Source organism: Ailuropoda melanoleuca, chromosome 11 (assembly GCF_002007445.2).
Source record: "Ailuropoda melanoleuca isolate Jingjing chromosome 11, ASM200744v2, whole genome shotgun sequence".
NCBI classification, from domain to species: domain Eukaryota; kingdom Metazoa; phylum Chordata; class Mammalia; order Carnivora; family Ursidae; genus Ailuropoda; species Ailuropoda melanoleuca.
Window position 1 is genome coordinate 44,456,913 of NC_048228.1, and position 23,249 is coordinate 44,480,161.

A 23,249-nucleotide genomic window follows, 5' to 3' on the forward strand; every position below is an offset into this window, starting at 1 on the left:
TTGGAGGGGTACGCAGGTGGCTCAGTCAGTTACACGCCCGACTATCGATTTTGGCTCAGGTCACGATCACAGGGTTCCGGGAACCAGCCTGCCTCGGGCTCCACGCTCAGTGCAGACGCTTATCGCTCTCTCTCTCTGCTCCTCCCTCAGCTCACGCTCTCTCTCTCTCAAATAAATAAATAAATAAATAAATAAATATCTTTTTTTAAAAAGGTGATGATGGAATAATTAAAAAGTTGGAGAAGTAAAAACTATTTAGGTTCTCACTTCAATAATAGCAAAATAAGCTCGAGAGACTTTGAACAAAAAATTAAGAAGCACCTGGATGGCTCAGTCAGTCAGCACTGACTCTTGAATAAGGTTTGGTCATGATCTCAGCGTCGTGCTCTCAGGGTCATGGGATCCAGCCCCGCATGGAGCCCCTGTAGTGGGCTCCAGGATCAGCAAGGAGTCTGCTTGTCCCTCTACCTCTGCTCCTCTCCACTCCCTGCTCATGCTCTCTCTCTTTCTCTCTCAAATAAATAAATAACATCTTTTAAAAAAAATTTAAAAACTCTAATTGAAGAATTGAACGAAAGAAAGATGGGCATTGTTTGACAACATAAAACATTTTAACTCCTGTATCTAAAAATAAAATTAGATTTGGAAAAAATGTATCTGGTATGAAAAATGCTGAGAGTACAACAGTTTAATTGGCAAAGGACATTGTTATGGGCTGAATTATGTCCCCCTAAATTCATATGTTGAAGCCCTAACCTCAGTACCTTAGAATATGAATGTATGAGGAGATAGGGAATTTCAAGAGGTAATTAAGTTAAAATGGGGTCATTAGGGTGGGCCCTCATCCAATATGGCTGGTTCTAGAAGAGGAGATTAGGACAGAGAAACACAGAGGGAAGGCCCCCTGAAGACACAACTGTCTACAAGCCACGAAGAGAGACCTCCATAGAAACCAGCACTGTCAACACCTTGATCTCAGACTCCAGCCTCCAGAATAGTTAGAAAACAGATTTCTGTTTTTAACGCACCCAGTCTGTGGTAATTGTTATGTCCATCCTAGCAAACTAATGCAGACAGGTACAGATCTTTCACAGAAGGGAAAAGTAATAACACCCAAAGTACTCAATGCCAGGGGGAAATCCTCACAAAAGAGATGACTTCTAAGTTTGGTTCTGAGAAATGAGGGGGAATCATCGACAGCTAATGAGCTTGTGATATTCTTTAGGGTTGGTTTGCTTGTTTTTAAAGAAAAATACTTTGTATTTTGCCAAAAATGAGTAAATTTGAAACACTAAATTTTAGTTAGTAATTTTGTATGAATGAGATAAACAGACAGCAAACGAAATGAAGCTTTGTTCAAATAGGGGTGGTGTCAGACACCATCTAGAAGCTGTCCATATCACTTTGATAGGGTTTTGTGGTGAGCTAATCTTTGGGTAACAGATGACAGATTCAGTGCATTGAATCTATTAGTGCTGAGTCACTGTTGCTGTGGCATTTTTGTCGCGGTAATCCCTGGGTCTGCAGCTGCCTGGTGGGGATGGATGTGGTGGACAGCCCTGTTGCGGCCTTCCTGGCTCCCTTCTAGTGTGCCCGCAAAAGCTGCAGGGGTGGGAAAAGCAAAGTCATGCTTTGCTTCCCAGACTTCCTTGCAGCTAGGGTCTAAACAGGAAATCAGTTACGCCAATGAGATGCGTGCCCATCTCTACTGCGACTTACTACCTCTGTGACCTGAATAGGCCTACTCTCTCTTTACCTCAGGTTCCTTGTCTGTAAAACAGGGGTAATAACAGCATTTACCTCATAGGGTTGTTATGAGGACTGAGTTAAATCATAGACATCGCTTAGTCTGGTGCATAGTATCAGTAAGTGTGAGCTTTACTAACATTGAATTATTGCTGTTGTTTTGAAGGCGGAAGTGAGGTAGAGGCCATCTTCCTCTGTGTGGCTGTCTTCCTTTGGCAAGTACTGTCCTGGGGTCTTCTGTAGCAGGGTTCTGATGGCCGTCAGTAGCTTCATGGGTGTCCAGAGGCAGCTGGTCCTGGACCGAGTCTGTAGAAGTGTGTCTTTGACATCAACAAGTCCCTTCAGCCTCTGACTCCCTGGTGGGCCAATTCTACAATAGTTCTTGAGAACCATCCCAAAGGTCCTGCCCAGAGCCCTCTCTTATGGCCCAGGCAGCAATTTTGCAGGTGCGTACTTACCTTTTTAAAAATCCCTTTCTGCAAAATATACATGGAGTGGCATCCGGTTCTGACCACTGAATCCTGAGTGATCTACCCACGTGAGCCCTTCTCTATTTCCCTTTGCCCCAGTTACAGTCGTGAAAATACACAAGGAAACTGGCTTAGGAAAAGACTTTACAGATCTGTGTTAGTACTGGCAAAGCCCAGCTTTCTAAGCAGGTTTTTAATTCAGCGCTTTAAAAAAAAAAAGATTATTTATTTGTCAGAGAGAGAGAGAGCACAAACAGAGTGAGTGTCAGGCAGAGGGAGAAGCAGGCTCCCCGCTGAGCAGGGAGCCTGATACGGGACTCGATTCCAGGACCCTGGGATCATGACCGGAGCTAAAGGCAGACGCTTAACTGACTGAGACCCCCAGGTGTCCCAATTCAGTACTTTTCCGCTAGATCAGACTCCAAGGAAGGTGGCTTGTTCGGACCAGCTAGCTGACACTGGTGACCACACCCCATCTTCCCATAGAGCCCCAGCCGCAGGGAAAGGGGAGGAAGGGAATGTATATGTATTGACATTCCCTCTTTATGTGTTTGGCGCTCCTCTAGAGGCAAGAACCAATGTGACTCATCTTGTCTTCCCAATGTTGGCATAATCTATTATATGCCTATTAAATGTCTGCTTAAAGATCTGAACCGAGCTGTTGAATAGGGTCTATTACAGAATTCACAATTCTCCACTGGAAAGGAAAAGTTTCGGAGGAAATCAAAGGAAAATGACAATGTGCTTATTTTCGTGCAGTGTTCGCTCTACTATTTCAGGTCGAGCTTGTTGTGCGGTTTATTTATTTAAGATAGGAAGGGAAATCCTAACAACAGTAGAACCTAATAAAACAGTTTAGGTTGTGATCTTTCGTTTAAGATTGCATTACTCTTAAACAGACTCTTAACCGCGGAGAACAAAGTATGGTTACCAGAGGCGGGGGGTGGGGGGTGGGGGGGTCGGTGAAATAGGTGCAGGGGAGTAAGGCGGGCACTTGTCGTGAGGAGTGCTGAGTAGGTGTAGGATTCTTGAATCACTACATCGTACACCTGAAACTAATATAGCTCTGTATTTTAACTCTACTGGAATTAAAATAAAAAACAAAAACAGAAAAAGATTGCATTACTCTTCTCCTAAATAGGTTAATTTTTTTAAAAAGATTCATATTCTGTACCTACTATTTAGTAAGTGGCCTTTATTCCATAGTCAAAGTTCTTTGGGTGACGAGTAAGAGAAACCCAAGCAAAGTAAGCCAGGATGAATGGAGGATTTATTATAAAATGCAGGGTCACTTCGCAGATTCCAAGGACAGGGTGGGCACTCGGGCTCACAAGGGACTGGAACCAGGAACCACAAAGCCATCAGAAATTAGCTGCTCCATCTCTCTCCCTTGCCGCCCTGGCCTTATCTACCCTTACTTCGCTCTGCACATCTGGTTCTCTCCCTCTCTGCAGATGGGCTCCTTGGGCTCTGTGGATGGGGGGAAGCCTGGCCGCCCCACAGCCGTAGATTCTGAGCTCTGTTCACGGGGCCTCCCACCTGCATACCGGCGGTCACTCTCCCGGATCGCTATCTAAATGTCCCGGAAAGGAACGACCAAGTTGAGATTGCATTTCTGTCCTTGGTCAATCAACTACGGCAGGAAACAGTGGCCACCGCATAGTACAAATTTCCTGCACAGAATCAACTCTGTGGACAGGTGGGAGGAGCAGTTCCCAGATGTGAAGAGGGGTGTGTGTATGACAATATCCCCGGGAACAAAGACTTTGATGTGAACCTAATATAACTTAACTGCCTATCCAGCAGAATATCATCACCTTCACATTTAAAAAATGATACTTTTTGCATATGAAGATGTACATATTAGACATATGTGTTATACCTCATATAGCAACTTAAAATAACCCACATTAGCTCCGTGACTTTAGTATTCCCCTTATCCAAGCAATATGATATGGCTACTCTGAGAATAGATCGCAGAGTTAACTAGAAAGTTAACTAATGAGATCAGTAAAAAGAGAATCCTAGATGTTGCCGCGTGGCTAAATCATGCTCAGGATGCAAATTAGGCAATTTGAAAGGGGGCATCTATTTATTCAGGCCGCCAGGGCAGCATTTAAAGAATTATTATTCTGTTAAGGGAGGGTAAATAGGACCCTTGTGACTAAAAATTTGAGGCTGCTTCCAAAAGCTCTCATTTGCACCCAGGGAGTAAAGAGAAGAATCTGGGTGGAATGAATAGCCAGGTAAATAATGCAAAAGCAGAGAGTCTGAGCCAAGGAGGAAGCAATCTTTGAGAGACCAGGTGCTGATGGAAAGATTTAAAGTGTATTTTGTAGGAAGGTGACTGTAGCAAATTGAGACAGGGCTTTGACATTGGGGTGTCAGCAGCTAGGACATATTCCATAGGACTTCATGGACACATGTTTGAGAATGGGACCAAGGTCCAAACATGGCAAATACGAGGCTTGGTTAAGAGCAGGCTCCCATTTGCACTTGGCTCCTGGGATCCCTGCTTTACACAGCCTGTCCTCGTCACTTACCCAAATCAAGTTTCCTTCATTGTTGCAATATACATCAACCACAACAAATTTTTAGCATCTCGTGGATGGTTTTTGTGCACACAGAGAGAGTTCTTTTCATTTTAAAAATTAGTATTCAAATTATTCAAAATCTACTTCTTAAGCTTCTAAAAAGTCACTGTTTTAAAAAATTTATAATTCAATAAATCTAGACAATTTTAGCACTAACCTTGAAAAAGGATTTTTAAAGTGAGTAGATTCCCTTAAGTGTTTCCAACTATATTTATACACTTAACATATTTGATTTTTATTTCAAGTACTGCTCAAACAAACCTTTCTATGTTCTTAGGTAAGTTAAACTCTAACAGATCTAACTTATAACAACTGAACTTGAAATCATGGGCTGAATCAGTTGCTCAATTATACATTAGCTGGGATGACAAAGCTGAAATATTCTAACAGGCCCGAGTCTCTTAAATCCTTAAATATCAAATATGTACAGTTTCTTTCACCCCAAACTATTCATGTATAGGTGTGATTTTCCTAGATATCCCTATACCTAATGCTCTCTGCTGTTGAGAGATGCTTCCCCACCAGGGAAAAGATTACGTTGTCCCACACTTTGGGGAATTACCTTCTCAGATGCTTGAAAGGTTGCAGAACAACCAGAGGATTCAGCCTGGACAATGAACCTCGATTATAGACCTCAAGGCCCGCTTTTCTCACAACCCAGATCTAGGGTGAGTTCCTTTTTATGATTGCTATAGTTTTCTATGCCATAATTTAAGGAGGAGGTGGTCAATAACAAGAATGACCTTCATTTTTGAGAGTGGCACAAGGTCTAGGACCTACGATACTTCTAGGTGCTCACAAATATACTTCAATTTTAATTCCTTTTATTTATTTATTCATTTTTTTAAAAATTTCAAGTAGGCTCCATGCCCAACGTGGGGTTTGAACTCATGACCCTGACACCAAGAGCTGCATCATGCTTTGCTGACTGAGCCAGCCAGGCACCCCTGAATTTCTTTTAAAATCAGAAGAAAAATATTAATGTAATAATAGAGAATATATAATGCCAAATCAAGCTTGGATTATATTCATCTTTATACCAATGCCGTAGTAGAAAAATTTTCTAATATTTTTTCTCACAAAGGCAAAAGTGCCCCAGATCCTCTGAAAGTCATAATGTAACCCTGGTTACAGTCCACATTCTTGGGTGTGAGTTTTATCAGGCCCTAATTCTTAAATTAATTTACAGAACTCTGACACCCCGCCTAGACTGGCCCATCATGCCGATGCATTTTGTATTTCTTTGGCTCTTCAGATATTTAAATATCTGAATTCACAGTACTATGTTGTTGGGTTTTTTTAAACTATCTGGACGGGCATACAACTCTTACATATGTTAAGATGCTATACAATTAACTAAATTTTGGACAGTCGTTTCATAGACGAAGCTATTCAAATGGCAAATAAGCACATAAAAAACATCATTAGTCATCAGAAACATGAAAATTGAAGCCACAATAAAATAGGATTATGTGCCCCATCCTGTCCAGGTATATAGAGCTGCAATTTCTAAAACTGACAACGTTTATCACTGGTGGGGATGTAGAATGGCCAGAACTCTCATACACTGCCCATGTGAGCGTGAAATGGTACAATCACTTGGGAAGAACTTTCGGCAATTTCATAACGACCCTATGACCCAATAATTTCACTCCTATTTACCCTAAGAGATGAAAATATATGTCCACAAAAGACTGAGGTAAGGGTGCTCTTAGCAGCTTTATTCATATTAGCCCCAAATTGGCAACAACCCCAAAAGCCCATCCATAGAAAAAGGATAAACTAGCTGTGATATGGTCATGCAATGGAAACTGCTGAGGAGGAAAAAAAAGGAAGAGAAAATGAACTCTGAGACCTGCAACAGCCTGACTAATTTCAAAAACAGTATTCTGAGGAAAAGGAGCCTTACGCAAGACTCTGTGATAGATTCTAGATCAAGCTAAACTAATACAAGATGAATAAAATCAGCAGAGTGATTGCCTCTGGGGGTGGGAGCAGGGGTTTGCCGGGAAGGGCTTTGAAGAAACTTTCTGGAGTGATAGAAGTTCGGGTTCCTATGTTTGTCAAAACTCATTCAATGTTACACTTAAGATTTGTGCATTTGTTAAAACACAAAATTCAACAAGATCTTCTTGGCTGTATTCAACGATTCAAGAATCAGGCGGCATCCAATCTAACAGACTCAAAGGAACTCTGAGGTGCAGGACAAAACGAAGGACTTTTATAGACAGAAGGGATGGGAATAAGGAAGTTACCCTAGGTAAAAAGAGAAAAAGTGGGTTAGTTACTGCAAGGTCACTTTTCTTTAGGGGATAGCAGGGGTCTCTCAGGCAGATTACCTAACTAGTACCAATTGTGTGATTCCTAACTAACTGTTTTAAGATTCCATCTCTGGGAGAAATGAAATTGTGATTAAGTTTAGATTTGGTGATTAGCATAAGCAACTCCATTTGTGGCCTACTGTCTTGTTTTTAACACACCATATGTAAATTTTACTTAAAAGGAAAGAGAACCATAAACAAATATTGAACTCTAGGTAATAATAATGCATGTTGAAGTCTTTAAGAGTAAAGTATACGGTCTGCAATTTATATTGCAATATCAAAAAAAAAAAAAAAGATTATGGGCTGGGGTCCCTGGCTGGTGCAGTTGGTTAAGTGTCCGACTCTTGGTTTCGGCTCAGGTTGTGATCTCAGGGTCCTGAGATCGAGCCCTGAGTCAGGCTCGGCAGTCAGCGCTGAGTCTGCTTGAGTTTCTCTCTCCCTCTCCCTCTGCCCCCTCCCTGCTCTGTTCTCTCTCTCTCTCTCAGATAAATAAATGTATCTTTAAAAAAAAGATTATGGGGGGCTCCTGGGTAGCACAGTCGTTAAGCGTCTGCCTTCTGCTCAGGGCGTGATCCCGGAGTTCCGGGATCGAGTCCCACATCGGGTTCCTCCGCTGGGAGCCTGCTTCTTCCTCTCCCTCTCCCCTGCTGTGTTCCCTCTCTCGCTGTCTGTCTCTCTGTCACATAAATAAATAAAATCTTTAAAAAATAAAAAATAAAATAAATAAAAAATTTTAAAAAAGATTATGGGAAAAGAATTTAAATAGACATTTCTCTAGAGAAAATATACAAATGGCCAATAAGAACATGAGGACATCCTCAGAATCATTTGTCATTAGGGAAATGCAAATCAAAACCACAAGAAAATATCACTTCACATCTACGAGACTATAATAGAAAAGACAGAAAATAACAAGTATTCAAAAGGATGTGAAACATTGGAACCCTCAGATATTGCTGGTGGGAATGTAATATATTATAGTCACTGTGGAAAACAGTTTGGCAATTCTTCAAAATGTTAAACATAGAGTTGTCATATGACTCATCAATTCCACTCCTACTCCTGAGAATTGAAAGCATATATCCACACAAAAATTTGCATAACTGTTCACAGGAGCTTTATACATAATAACCAAAAAATGGAAACAACACAAATGTCTATCGGCTGAGAAAGGGACTACTACATGTGGTATATCCAAACAATGGAATATTATTTGGCCATGAAAAGGAGTAAAGTACTGATTCACGCTACAACATGGCAGAAACTTGAAAACACTGTGTTAAGTGAAAGTCACATATTGTATGATTCCTTTTGTATGAAATGTCCAAAATGGTCAAATCCATGGAGACAGAAAGTAGATGTTGATTTAGAGTAGCTGCTGAATGGGGTAATGAAAATGTTCTGGAATTAGTGGTGATGGTTGCACAATCTTGTGAATATACAAAAAACTATTGAATCATGCGTTAAAAGGGGGAACTTATGAGAGTTATATCTCAATTAAAAAATAAGATGGATTAATGGAGGGATGGTTAGATGGATAGCCATGATAGAACAGACATAGCAAAATATTCATTGCAGCATTTAGATGGTGGTTATATGGGTGTTCACTGTATAGTATAATTCTTTCAACTTTTCTATGTAGCTGCAAATTTTATAATGAAATGATAGAAAAATGATGAGTAGTTAACAACTTTTAAGATTATTCTACCAACATGTAATGAAGACTTTTTTAAAAAATAAAAAGCAAAATATAAACAGATGCTAAGTGACAGATGATAGATAGATGATAGATAGATAGATAGATAGATAGATAGATGATAGATAGATAGATAGATAGATAGATAGATAGATAGATAGATAGATAGATGAAAGATGCCATAAACCCTTGACCCAGCAAGTCTGCTTCAGCAACTTAATCTAAGGAAACAATAATACCTTACCTGAGAAAAAAAGTGTGTGCAAAGAATTTTCCCAAAGTGTTGTTTATCATAACAAAACTTTTGGAAACAAACTAAATAGACACTGTGACAGAAATGAATCTCAAGGCACAAATAGAGGTGTGTACTAAATGTAAAACTTTACAAACATTTTCTACAACAATTTTTACTTTGAGCCCATTCCACAGAAGGGGTAGATGCAATGTCAGTCAGTTAAGACTTTTCCCTCTTCTTTGGGTTAGATCTGAGTTCTAGGTGCTTGCACAGTGCCAAGGTGCGGTGCATGTAGGGAGCAGGCAGGGGATGGGCAAGACTGGTCCTCCGGGCATCTGCCCACCATGATGTCATCTGGAACATCTATTGGTCCATCTGCCCCTTGGCTACCTACAAGCTCTTTCTGCCAATCACAGCTTCATCATTATTTTGAAATATTTATTGTGAAAAAGTTCATTATATCTAAAAATCCACTCACTTTATCAGGAAATTCCAGCATTATCTTTGCCATGAAAGAAAAAGAATTGCTCTGAGATTCTTTTAATACCATTACAACTGTTTAAAAATACTGAAAATTGCTGGAGCTCCTGGGAGGCACAATCAGCTAAGTAGCCGACTCCTGATTTTGGCTCAGGTCATGATCCCAGGGTCCTGAGATCAAGCCCCTCGATGGGCTCCATGCTCAGCAGAGAATGTGCTTGAAGATTCTCTTTCCCTCTCCCCCTCTCCTGCCAAAATAAATATATAAATCTTTCAAAAAATTGAAAATTGCTTATTATCTACTTGTGTGAGCAAAATTTTATCAAGAATTTGGGGGTAGAGGGATGGGCAAATCGGGTAAAGGGGAGTGGGAGGTACAGGCTTCCAGTTAAGGAATGAATAAGTCACCGGGATAAAAGGTTCAGCAGAGGGAATATAGTCAATGGTATTGAAATAGTGTTGTATGGTGAGAGATGGTAGCCTCACTTGCAGTGAGCCCAGCGTGATATACAGACTTGTGGAATTACCGTGTTGTACATCTGACACTAACGTAACATTGGGTGTCAACTCTATTTCAACTTTTAAAAAAAGAGTTTGAAGAGATTATCATTGAAAATTTTTGGTCAAGATGGCGATCAGCCTCTTGAAACACAACCACGGATATTAAAATTTTCGTTCATGAAATCAAACTCTAGTCTTTTGTTAAAAAAATGGAAGAGACAATATGTGGAAGTTTTTTAGGAAACACATGCTCTGTATTTATTTTTCATGTCATAATTAACAACATACAAAATGGAAAGCATTTTTCACCAAGTGTATGTATAGATTTCCTCCAAAGTGCTAGCTTCTCCCAGAATGCCTGGCAAATGCTGTAATTATCTACGTAAGTCGCAATGAGTACAGGGTTGGGATACTGCACTATGATGAAATGTGACCTCTCATGCATCTCATCAGTCTCCTTCATGGATTTAGGTTTGGGCTTTTGGAAATGAAAGCTTTCTTTACTTTCCCCTGCCTTTTCACCCCCACCCCTAACCCCCCCACAATGAGCCTGGCTGACTACTTGTTCAAAAGGGAAGACTAGAAAGAAAAAAGAACATAGAGAGGTTGGTAAAGGGATGCAAATTTTCAGCTATAAGATGAATAAGGTCTGAGGATTTAATGTGAAACATGGTGACTATAATCAATAACACTGTATTGTATAATTGAAATTTGCTTAGAAAGTAGACTTTAAATGTTCACACATGCACACAAAGAAACATGTGAGGTGATGGATGTGTTAATTAACTAGATGGGTTTTTTTTTCACAATATATACATATATCAAAAAATCACATTGTACATCTTAAACATCTTACAATTTTATTTATTGCTATACCTCAATCATGCTGAAATTAAAAACAAATTTTTAAGGACATAGAGCAATATCAAAACAATGTTTCTTAAAATGTGGTCCACAGTCCATGGAAAGTCCAGACACCTTGCAAGGTCAAAACTCTGTCCATAATAATACATAATAATTTCCATTTTCATTCTCTCCTAAGAGTACAGGGCAGTTTTCTAGAAGATTCATATGTAATGTCATAAAGGATTGATTACAGAAGTTGATATGAGAATCCATCTGCCTTCTACTAAGCTAGATATAAAAGAGATTTACAGAAATGTAAAACAATGCCTCCCTTCATACTAGTTTTCTTGTTTTAGAAAATATAGCTAGGGCACCTGGGTGGCTCAGTCATTTGGGCGTCCAGTTCTTGATAATTGCTCAGGTCATGATCTCAGAGTCATGAGATCAAGCCCCGCATCAGACTCTGCCCTGGGTGTGGAGCCTGCTTGAGATTGTCTCTCCCCTGCTCTCCTCCATGCTTGCTCTCTCTCTTTCTTAAAAAAAAACAAAAAGGAAAGATAATATTGCTATTTTTTCATAAAAATTGTATTTATATTAATATGAAATGAGTTCATTATAGTTATTTTAAAATGAATTAATAAATATTTTTAATTTATCAGGTTTTTTAACAGTTTTATTTATTATTTGAGAGAGAGTGGGGGGCGCAGAGGGAGCCGCAGTCTTCCCGCTGAGCAGGGAGCCCAATGTGAGGCTCCATCTCAGAACCCTGAGATCATGACCTGAGCCAAAGTTAGATACTTAACCTACTGAACCACCCAGGTGCCCTAATTTATCAGTTTTAATATTTAGTACATTAAATATCACAGATATAATGCACAAAAAATTCTTTGGTAATCTTGCTAATTTTTAATTGCATAAAGGGGTCTTGAGACCAAAACCTTTGAGAACGAATGCCAAAGTTTTTTTCTGCCACACATCTAATGTGTGGAAAACTCTGCAGCCATTGAAATGGCGCATGAAAACATTTACTAAATGGGTATGATCCCATATTTAATTAAAATTGTGTGCTTGTGTGTGTGTGTACCCACAAGAAAAATGCATGGAAGGATGCATATCATTTAATGCTAATTGTTTCTAAGCTGTACGATTGTGGAGATATTTATTTTCTTCTCTATTCCTTTTCTATAAGTATTAGCTAAATTTTTTTTTATTGTGGTAAAAAATATCACATAAAATTCACCATTTCAACTGTCTTCAAGTGTACAGTCCAGTGGTGCTAAGTATATTCACGTTGTTGTGAACCAGATCTCCAGAGCTTTTCCATCTTGCAAGTCTGAAGCTCACCCATTAAACAACTCCCCGGTCCCCACTAGCCCCAGCCCCTGGCAACGGACATTCTACTTCCTGTCTCTACACCACATCTTCTTTATCTATTCATCTATCGATGGACATGGGCTGCTTTCATAATTTGGCTATTGTAAATAATGTGGCAAAAAACATAGGGGTGCACATATCCTTCTGAATTAGTGTTTTTGTATTCTTTAGGTAAATACCCAGTAGCATAGCACTTATTGAGAAAGCCCAAAACTACCTGATGTCTGTTCAAAAGTCAAAACAGTACAGAGTCTTACATACATATACACAAATACATACATACATATACACACACACATATAGTAATATGTGTAATAATGTAATACATAACATGTGTATTATGTAACACATGATATTAAGATAAGACTCCTCCTCCTATCTCCACACCCCAACCACTTCCCTATTTCTAATGCATTTCCTGGAACTCTTCCTTTTCTGCCCCATGTTTATATTGTTTGCACTATTTACAGAGCCTGGGGGTAACAATAAATAATGTCCCACTTAATTCACTTTATTGTGCCTTTTTGTCATGAGTATAATTAATAGGGTCTCTAGGGCCTGCATCATCCCAGAGACAGGTGACCAAAATAATCCTTCAGCCTACACCATAATAACCCACCTGGTTATTGTGTGTGTGTGTGACCACTGGAACTTATGAGTCCTTATTCTAGGGACATTTCCTGCTTTCTCTGACACCCTCTGGCTCACTTACCTGCTCTAAGTAGCCACTTGCCTAGAGACACAGAGAAATACATATTTATAGGGTATATATAAACATAAACTTTTTAAAAAGATTTTATTTATTTGAGAGAGAGAGTAGTGAGAGCAAGAGCAAGGATGAGGGGCAGAGGGAGAGGGAAAAGCAGACTCCCCACTGAGCAGGGAAGCTCAATCCGGGGCTCCATCCCAGGACCCTGAGATCCACTTTACTGACTGAGCCACCCAGGCACCCCATAAACTTTTTTTCTTAAGATTTATTTATCTTAGAGCGAGAGAGAAAGAGCGTGAATGGGTGGAGGGGCAGAAAGACTGGGAGAGAAGCAGACCCCCCGCTGAGCCTGGAGCCTGATGTGGGGCTCGATTCCATGACCCTGAGATCATGACCTGAGCCAAAACCAAGAGTCAGGTGCTCACCCAACTGAGCCACACAGGCACCCCTGGACATAAACTGAATAGAAGAGAATGTAAGCTTACTGCTGCATAGCTGAAAGCTTGGCACATGGTAGGCACCCAGTGTATATCTGAATGACTGGATGAATAGACAAATATGTGAAAGCCCCTGAAAGAACAGCATGCACAATACAGGTTAACATCCTTTCCAGACTCCAGCGTATATTTGCTTTTAATTCCTCCTTGTTTTAGAGTAGTTTGAGAACCAAAAAATTGAAACTTAAATTTAAATTTAGTAAGTCTACCCAATATCTCAAAACAATATAGTTTATGTGAACTATTCACACAGCTTAGAAGGAACAAAAAATGCTTAAGAAATCACCCCCATTGAGGGATTTCTACATTAAGAAGATCTTAATTTTCTATACAGTTGAGTAAAAAGATTAATATTTTCTGAAGACGCCCGGAAATCAGCCTGTTGTCTTATGAGTGTTTCTTACATGAGGTAAACCTTGTGAGAGTTCCTGAAAACCCAATGCCATAAGAGAAAAATCAATCCAAGGGCCACGTGGAAATGATACCACTTCCTAATTATTAAATGATCCGCACGAACTGTCCTAGCTCACTTGAAGATTTTTATTTCTTTTTAAGATTGATTGATCGATTGATTGATTTGATGGGGGAGGGGCAGAGGAAGAGAGAGGACCTTTTTAAAAAAGATTTATTTATTTATTTATTTATTTATTTATTTTAGAGAGAGAGCACAAGCAGCACGGGCAAAGGGAGAGGGAGGGAGTCTCAAGCAGACTTTGTGCTGAGTGTGGAGCCCAACATGAGCTGGATGTCACAGCTGTGAGATCACCACTGTGAGATCGCCACCTGAGCATAAACCAAGACTCAGATGCCTACCCACCTGCACCATCCAGGTGCCCCTGAAGATTTTTATTTCTAACTCATTATCATCACATAATCTGTGAGTCACCAAATCTGTGTGACGCAGTGGGAAAACTTTGGACTTGGAATCAGAAGGCCGGGTGTAAATCTACTTTACAAGGTTATTGTGAAGATTAAATGAAATACTACTACTAATAAAAACGTCTGTGGAACACCTACTTCATATTGTATACGGAGCTAGACGTGTTACATATATTAAGTAAATTCTCAAAAAAAACGTTGTGAAATATGCAGCATTAGTCTCACTTTACAGATGAGAAAATGTGGGCTCTGGGAGGTGGAAAAAGTGGCCAAGTTTCCACAACCTTTCAAGATGTGGGGCTAGGATGCATGTAAAGGGCTCTCGCTAGGGTGTATGTAAGCTAGAACTTGCCATGAGAATGTAAGGCGTCTAATTCCAATGTGTCTCTGAAAGCATCATTTCTATTAATATCGCTGCATATTCTTCCCTCCTATGTGCCCATATAGTCCTCGTCTCTGGCATAATGGATCAAACCAACTTAGATCCAGGAGCCAGAAACTCATCTAATCTCAACCACAGATCATCACGTGTGCAAGTTGCTTTTCTGGGCTTCCTCATTTAGGTTTTCCCAGTTTCTATATTAGTAACTTATATGTGGACTGCATTGGCCCATATCTCAGGATGTCACGAGGACTCACTGTTTAGAAAACTTGCAAAGACTCACTTTTCAAGTCGCCCAAATATTCCAAAGAAATTGTTGTGAGTTTTGCCCTTTGAGGTGGCGTTTGGGTCAATGTCATGGCAAATGCAGAGAAAGAGCCTAGCTGTCTGCTTTTCCACCTCCATGTCTAACCCCATATGATCTCCTGGTGACTTGGTGTTTATGTATGAATTTTTCTTATAGTTTCTTATAGTTTCAGGATATAAACTTGATTTGGATTGCAAAATAGTAACTGATACACACCCCCACCCCCCTCAAACTGCCAGATTCCTCAGCTAACTATATAGTTAACTTCTAAGTTGCCTGAGAATAAACAGATCTATGCAAATTAGATATACATTTCAAAACAATCCATTTTTATTTACCTATTTTTTTTAAGTAAGCCTTACACCCAAAATGGGGCTTGAACTCATGACCTTGAGATCAAGAGTCTCATCCTCCACTGACTGAGCAAACCGGGAGCCCCCAGTCCATTTTTATTTATTGCTTTATAGGTGGTGCAATCTCAGTAGAAAATCCTAAGGGTTTCGGTGTCATTTGTTTAGTCAACAAACATTTACTGCTGGCCACTAAGAGCCAAGCATGATGCCATGAGCTTCAGGGAGTGCTCTAGACCAGAGCCCATCTCTGTGTTCATGGAGTTTACAGTCTAGCAGGTGAGGCCGGCTTGGGAACAAGTCACCGTACTAGCCAATGGGCTAAGTTCTAGCCAGTTCAGGATGCCGTGAGAGTGTGTCATGGGGACTTTCAGCTGCCTGGCGCTTCAGGCATAGCTTCTTTGAGGAAGTTGTATTTCAGTTGGGACAGTCTGCCATCTGCCCGGGCTTGAATAACTGCCTTCACATCCCAGTTGTGACACGTGGACACGTTCATGTCTTAGAGCCTGAGTCCTCACATGTAAACTGAGCATAATACACACTTGGCGGAATTTGGAAAAGGTGAGAGAATACGAGGAAATCATCTCCTAGGGCATCAGGCACATAGAGTAAGCCCTAAGTGCATAATTTCACAATTACGTATCAACGTTAAGGCATCAGGGGAGAACGGAAGGAGTTGCCCAACAGGTAAAGGTAACTTTACAGAGGGGAAATCTGGCAAAGGCTCCAAACCCGAGAGACAGTCACTACCCCAAACTCAGGCTTCCTGTCCTGAATTTCAGGTGCTGGAGCACCTGATATTTTAAGGCTCTGCCAAGTGCTCCTTTCATGATGAGTTGGTAGAGAAATTTTGAAGATGGATGTCTTTCTAGCTGTGGGCGAGCCAATGCCCCGGTTCGACTTTTCAGGTAAAAGTAAGACGCCTGGGAAACAGCTCTCTGGTCAGAGAACACATGGTTAATCAAGAGACAAGCAAGCGTTGCTAAGCCAGATGAGGTGGGGAGCGATGAATGCCCAGCTGGAGGTTTGAGTTGAGGGTCAGAAGACCTGGCGCCGCCCACACAAGGCGTGGAAGTGGGAAACGGGCGCAAGGACCTTGGGCTCCGGGGTCGGCTTGCCCAGCGCTGGTCCGCGGGCGCTCCCTCTCCAGGGGTCCTGGGCACTTGGCTCCGGGCCAGGTCCGCACCCTCCGAGTGGGTGTGGTTTCGTAAGTGGGCGTGACTGGCCCCAGGGGGAAAGCGTGCGAGGAAGTGGGAGCGAGCGGGGGAAGGCGGGGCGGCGAGAAGAGGGAGCAGTGGGAGGGATGCAGGGCAGGAGTGGGAGGGATGCAGGGCGCAGGGGGAGGGGTGAGGAGCAAGGGAGAAAAGGACGCCGTGGCGGGGCGGGAGGAAGTGCGCGAGGTCTCGGCTCCCGCTGGAGGCGGTTCGCGGCTCCCGCTGGAGGCGGTTCACGGATGGGCGGGCCAGGTGAGCCCGAGATGCTGCTGCGCTGGAAGCCGGGGCTGCCGCTGCTGCTGCTCCTGGGCCCGCTCGGTCCCTTCTCCCCGGGCGTCCTGGCGGGACCCGAGCAGGCCGAGGACGTTGTGGAGCTGGACTTCTCCACCGAGCGGCCGGTGCACCTGGTGAGTCCCGCGTTCCTGTCCTTAACCATCGACGCCAACCTGGCCACGGACCCGCGGTTCCTCACCTTCCTGGGGTAAGCGCCGGCCTGCCTGTCCCCGTGTCCTGCCTCCCTGACCTCCGCGCCCGGGAACCTTTCTCTCTCTCCTTCTCTCTCTGTCTCTCCTTTCCTCCCTCCTCTCCTCCTTCCCTCTCCCGGGGCAGCCGCCCCCAAACCGCTCTTTCTCGGCTTCATTCATTCAGCAAGGGGTGCCTAAGCGCCAACTAAGGGCCAGGTATTAGGGGAAAATTGGAAAAGAAACTTCCCACCTGCCCCAGAAACACGCCTGGAGGAGGGGACCCAAGCAAGTGCGCCCTTGAATTTGTAGCACAGTGTAGGACAGGTAAGATCGTGGACCAGGCTTCCCTCTCCTAAGCTCTATTAGGAAAGTTAAAAAAAAAAAAAAAAAAGTCAAATGGAAAAGGTCTCCAAGGAAAATAAGTGTGTGTATATGTAAAATATAATTTTATAAATTTAAAAATGAACTTTATTTTTTAAAATTTTATTTATTTATTTGAGATAGAGTTAGAGCGAGTGAGAGCATGAGAGGGGGAAAGGGCAGAGGGAGAGAGGGAGAAGCAGGTTCCCCGCTGAGCAGGGAACCTGATGTGGGGCTCAATTCCAGGACCCTGGGATCATGACCTGAGCCAAGCCCAACCGACTGAGCCACCCAGGCGTCCCTAAAATAAACTTTGAAGCAGCAGTTTTAGGTTCCCAGCAAAGTTGAACACAAGGTAGAGATTTCTAGTTTTTTTTTTTTTTTTTAAGATTTTATTTATTTATTTGACAGAGAGACAGCGAGAGAGGGAACACAAGCAGGGGGAGTGGGAGAGGAAGAAGCAGGCTCCCAGTGGAGGAGCCCGATGTGACGCCCTGGGCGGAAGGCAGATGCTTAACGACCGAGCTACCCAGGCGCCCCAGAGATTTCCAGTATTATACTGTTTTTTAAAAAATCTAAATATTAAATAAGTGAGACTTAGGGGACCACTGCAGGGACTTACAGAGCCTTAATAAAAAGATATTTTTTCAACATGAGGCTGCAAAATCAGCCATATTTTTTTTTCTTGCCTGAGAGGGACAAACTGGTGCTTGTTCACTGGCCCCTGCCCCATGAGTGCAGGCTGATCCCAGGGCAGGGAGCTGCAGGGACAGTCCCAGGTCATCTAGGCCACTTATCTAGGTCATGAGAGCCTCCAGAGATAGCCACACCTTAACCAGTCCAAACAGCTGGGCATCTCCTCATTCCCAAACACTTACATGCTCTTCTGCCTGTACCCATGCCAGCCGCTGCTAATTTTGGTCGTTTATTCTGTAAAGAAAAGCAGGTAGCGTAATGGTGAAGACTCTGGCAGTCAGACCACACCGACTTCATTCCCAGCTCTGCCAAAGAGGGGTGGCTTGGTTGTTACGGGTGGCTTGGCAACTCCAAGCCTCAATTCCTTCACCTGTAGAATAGAACTTCTAAACAGTTTGTAGGCCTGTTATGAGGATTTAATGAGATAATAAATAAGTAGGGAGCACAGTGTTTGCCACAGTGTTCAAAATTTAAGCTCATTGCTTCTTCCTGGAAAATAATGAGTATTTGCTAACCGTTCACCAGTTCTCTGTGTGTCTCTTTTGATCATAATTAACCTCCATCTTTCCCTATGGCAGGAGAGGGAGAATTGCCTGGTGGAGAGGAATCCCCATTTTTGACCTTCCTCTTAGAGATAGGAAGCTGATATCACACAGCAGGTGGTTGGGAGAGACGGAAAGATAATTCTGGAGAAACACTGAACTATGGGCTCAGTATCTGAGGACCCCGGGCCTAGCTTGGGAGGTGGGGTGGGGGGATGATAGGGAAAGAGAAGGCCTGAGGTGCCTTGCTGAAGACAGAGGCACTAACTGAACCACTTACTGCAATGTGAGAACGCCAGTCCTCTTCTGCTGCTCTGGCTACCGTGTGCCCCACCCTTCCCCAAGGAAGGCCATCTGGGGATTCTTCCTGGAGAAACAGATCCAAAAGAAAAGCCCTACAGCAGGATTTTTGGGATCCAGGTCTGATCACCCTGCGGTGGAGCTAACCAGTTGACTAGCACCACCCTATCCTCCCACCCCCGACACGTGCTGAACTTCCAGTCTGCAGTTCAGCAAGGGTGATACCTTTGCCTCATTTCTCAGAGAAACTGAGAACTGAGAACAATTACAAGCCATAGACTCAACATGTTTTGACCCCTGAGCACTGTCTCTCTGATTCAGTGCTCATCATTCCCTTCCCTCCCAAACCTTTCACTATGCTCCCTAGAGCCCTTTGCATGGCAACCCTGCTCTGTCCTCATCGCAGAATATTCCCACCCTAGCTAAAACTTGGCTCTTCTCTCAAGACCCAAGAGCAGAAGTGGACGTGGCCACCTGAGGTAGGCCTTTGGAGTGGATGCTGTGCATTCGGTAATACTGCCGCCCTTTCCGCGTTCCCACCACGGCCTCTAAGCGATCGCCCACCAGTTTGAATGTGGATTACACCCCTGCCAGTTTGTTACCTTGGGCAACAGCCTCCTTCTGTTCGGGTTCCTTGTCTGTAAAAAGAACATGATAGCCTACCTCACTGGCTTGTTTTGGGATTGAGTGAAATAATGTATGCAAAGTGTCTAAAACACTGAGTTTGCATGAACCCAACCCGTGCTAGAGGTGACTGCCATGACTCCAGTGTGAGGTCCACTGTCTCCCTGTCTGGCTCTCATCCTGTGTTCCCGGGCACTACACTGGGCTTTGCTCTTACTTCTTCTTTTTGATTAAAGATTGGTGTTGGGGACGCCTGGGTGGCTCAGTGGGTTAAGCATGTGCCTTCGGCTCAGGTCGTGGTCCCCCATTGGGCTCCTTGCTCAGCAGAGAGCCTGTTTCTCTCTCTCTCTCTGCTGTTCCCCTTGCTTGTGCACCGTCCCCCCTACCACCTCCCCTCAAATAAATTTTAAAAATGTAAAAAAAAAAAAAAAAAAGAACTAGTTGTAGTGTAATGGAGGGGGCCCTCATCCACTCCAACTGATGTCCTTACAAAAAGAGGAAATGTGGAGGCAGATACCCACACCGAGAGAAGGCTGTGGAGCCTGGAGTTCCGGCCTGCAGGGAACCACCGGAAGCTGGGAGGGAACCTGGAACCGATCCTCCCCCAGTAACTTCAGAGGGAGTGTGGCCTTGCCGACACCTTGGTTTCCGATTTCTAGCCTCCACGCCCATGAGAGAGTAAATTTCCGAGTTTGGGGGACCAGTCTGTGGTACTTTGATTCTGCGGCCCTAGCAGAGTCCTGGGGTCTCTTGGCAGCATTTGGCCAGGTGGACAACGAAGCTCTTTCTCATCCCTTCAGGACTATGTCGCTCCTGTTTCTGGGGGTTCCCCCACCTCTTTAACACGTCTTCTTTGCCCCTTTCTCTAGCTTGTCTTAAATGTTGGATGTTCCTCGGACTTCTGACTTGGGCCTTCTTTTCATATCACATAGCCTCCTGAGTGGTCTCCCCCGCCTCCGTGGCTTGACGTCGTGCCCTGTGTGCTGGGCAAGTTTAACAGTTGCTCTGGGGAGGAAGGGAAACTATCTATGGGCTGCTGGTGGGTTTTGTTTTTTGGTGTTTGTGTGTTTGTTCTTCTCCTGATTTCTGTGGTATACATGCTCACACCGCGGCTGATTGCAAACTGCCAACAGCTCAACGGCTTGTTCTCAAAGTACCCCAGCTGGCTCTCACAGCGGATAGGCGCCGGTGCAAGCTGGCTGCCGCACACCTCCGCTTTGGTGTTGGAGATAAGCAGCGTATTTTTGCACGGAAGGTAAAATAAAAATACCTGCAGACTTTGCTTTTCCTAACAAACTGCTCTGCAAGTCGACTATCTGCAGCTGCTTTTATGTGGGTATTTTTCGTTTACCTCCGAATCACTGTGGTGGTGGTCGATCCCCCCACACCGCCTCCCCCCTCCAATATGATAGAAGTAGTGTACCTTTGATCAGTTTTGTTTTTATACCATGTTTTGCAGCTGTTTAAAATCTGCTTTTGGTCAGAGGGCATCAGTATTGTATTCTCAAAACAAGAAAACGTTCCCTTGCAAAGAAGACGAACAAGGTCTTTAATACCAATACTTTTGAAACACGTGATTTCCTTACTTGGCAGGAGCCATAGCATTGGGTTTTAATTGTGTTCGGAAAACAGTCTTTGTCTGGCCCCACTTGGCCCTTCATCAGGGTGGACTCGCTTGTTCATTCACTTAACAAATATTTATTGAGCGCCAGCTGTAAGCCGGGCCCTCATCTCGGTGCTGCGGAGATTCTGATCAGCCAGACAGATAAGAGCTTGCAGGGTGTGGAGGGGAGAGAGATAGGAAACCAAGCAAATAACAGGAAGCTAATTTCAGAGAATGGTGAATGATTTGAAGAAAATCAAAGCAGAGTAATGTGATTGAGAGTGACCCGAGGTGGTATAGTCACTCTCTGTGGGAGGTAGGCTCTGGGACTCGGGCGGCTGACCCAGGCTGTGTGCAGATATGTATCTTGACGTACCATTGCTCCTTCTACATGGTGGTAGTTTTCTTCCATTTCCCAGAGGGCATCAGTCTCTGGTACCAGCTACACAAAAAATCGAAATAAGCTTCCTCTATCATCAAAGGCAGTCAATATGCCAAGGACCAGAATCAATGCCTGGCCAAAGGCAGGGGGACAGAGCCAGCCTGAAGTGACTCTGAGGAAGCTCCTCGTATTCGTTGTGCGGCCGTGTCTCTGCACCCGTGGGCTGCAGGTCACCAGTCACTGACGTTTAGACCGAGACCCTCCATTCTGCATCTCGCCTGGATGTGTCCCTCAGCCCCAGTTACCTATGGCCGAGGGCCAGATGGAAATATGTTTTTTGGTATTGCTTTAGCATTTCCAGTTCTACAAAACTGAACCTCTCCCCCTGCCCTCATCCCCATCTCCAGCGTATCCCGTTCTTCATCTCAGCAAATGTTACCATCTTCCAAGATGCTTCCCAGGGGGTAATCCTTGACTCTTCTGTAATATCCGATTAAACACCAAATCCAGTATTTCTGCCTCCATAGGTGTCTTGAATATCCACCTCTCTCCACCCCAAGGCTGTTACGGATCTCAGCCTATCACTTCCTGCTTATGTTAATGTGACCACACTCTTGGTCCTTCTTTTCAGGTATTTACACTGCAGCCTGAGAGTCTTTTCTAAAATAGAAGTCTGCTGAGGCCATTTCACTGCTTTAAATCCTTCCATAGCTCTAAATTGCCCTCATAGAAAGCTGGATTCCAGGACATGGTGGCTCACAGTCCCTCCATGGTGCGGCCCTATTTACCTCTGTAGTCCATCCTCTCCATGCAGCTCCCTGCCCCCAGTCTGTAGGCTCTAATCCCATCTGTTAGCTCTTCAGCGGTGTCTGTCGTATTCTCTTCGACCTCGGGCCTTTGCCGACATTTCTCTACACCTAGAACGCTTCCTTCAATCCCACCTCACTATCTTTGACCTGGATAAGATTTATTCCTTTTGAATGTCAAACAGTGAAGCTACTTCCCCCCAAAACCTCTAACCACACCCTACCCCCCAGCCCAAAGTTTGGGTTAGGATCCCCTTCCTGTGTTCTCATAGCACTGTTTTAGAATTGCCTATTTACCTGTTTAAATACATACGTATGCAATTGGGGCACTTGGGTGGCTCAGTTGGTTAAACGTCCAACTCTTGATTTCAGCTCAGGTCATGATCTCAGGGTCATGGGATCAAGCCCCCACCCCACCCCGTAACCCTGGTCTGGCTCTGTGCTCAGCGGGGAGTTGGCTTGGAATTCTCTCTCCCTCTCCCACTGCCTCTCCCCCACTTTTGCAAGCTCTCTCTCTCTAAAATAAATAAATAAAAATAAATCTTAAATAAAAAAATATATATGCAAGACTGTAAATTATATGAGAACAGCAGCTATCTCTGTCTTGTTTGCTATTGTATCCCCAGCAACTAGCATATGCCTGGCAGAGTGGGCCTGCCATGAATATTTATTGATTAACAGATGGCTCTGTCTCCCTTCACTAAATTTTGGTTTCTTCGCTTATCTTTAAAAAATAGAAACATACACACAAAACCACCTTATATGAATTAAAATGTCATATGCTTATTATGGAACGCTTATAAAATACAGAAGAGAGTCTACCGTCCATCTCAGTACATAGTTAATGACCCCTGTTATCACCTTCTAT

The 23,249-nt window shown here is 43.3% G+C and overlaps 1 protein-coding gene across 3 annotated transcripts in view; it reads left to right on the top strand.

The window, feature by feature from the left end:
- The first annotated feature begins 16,120 nt into the window (after positions 1 to 16,120).
- Positions 16,121 to 23,249, top strand: part of HPSE (heparanase) — a 30,340-nt gene continuing 23,211 nt past the window's right edge. For all 3 annotated transcript variants that reach the window (XR_004628812.1, XM_034671598.1, XM_034671599.1), the window contains exon 1: positions 16,121 to 17,085. Coding sequence is in view for 2 of the 3 variants with exons in the window: in XM_034671598.1 (XP_034527489.1) it covers positions 16,694 to 17,085 (392 nt within the window). In the remaining variant the exon portion in view is untranslated. The remainder of the gene's footprint in view (positions 17,086 to 23,249) is intronic.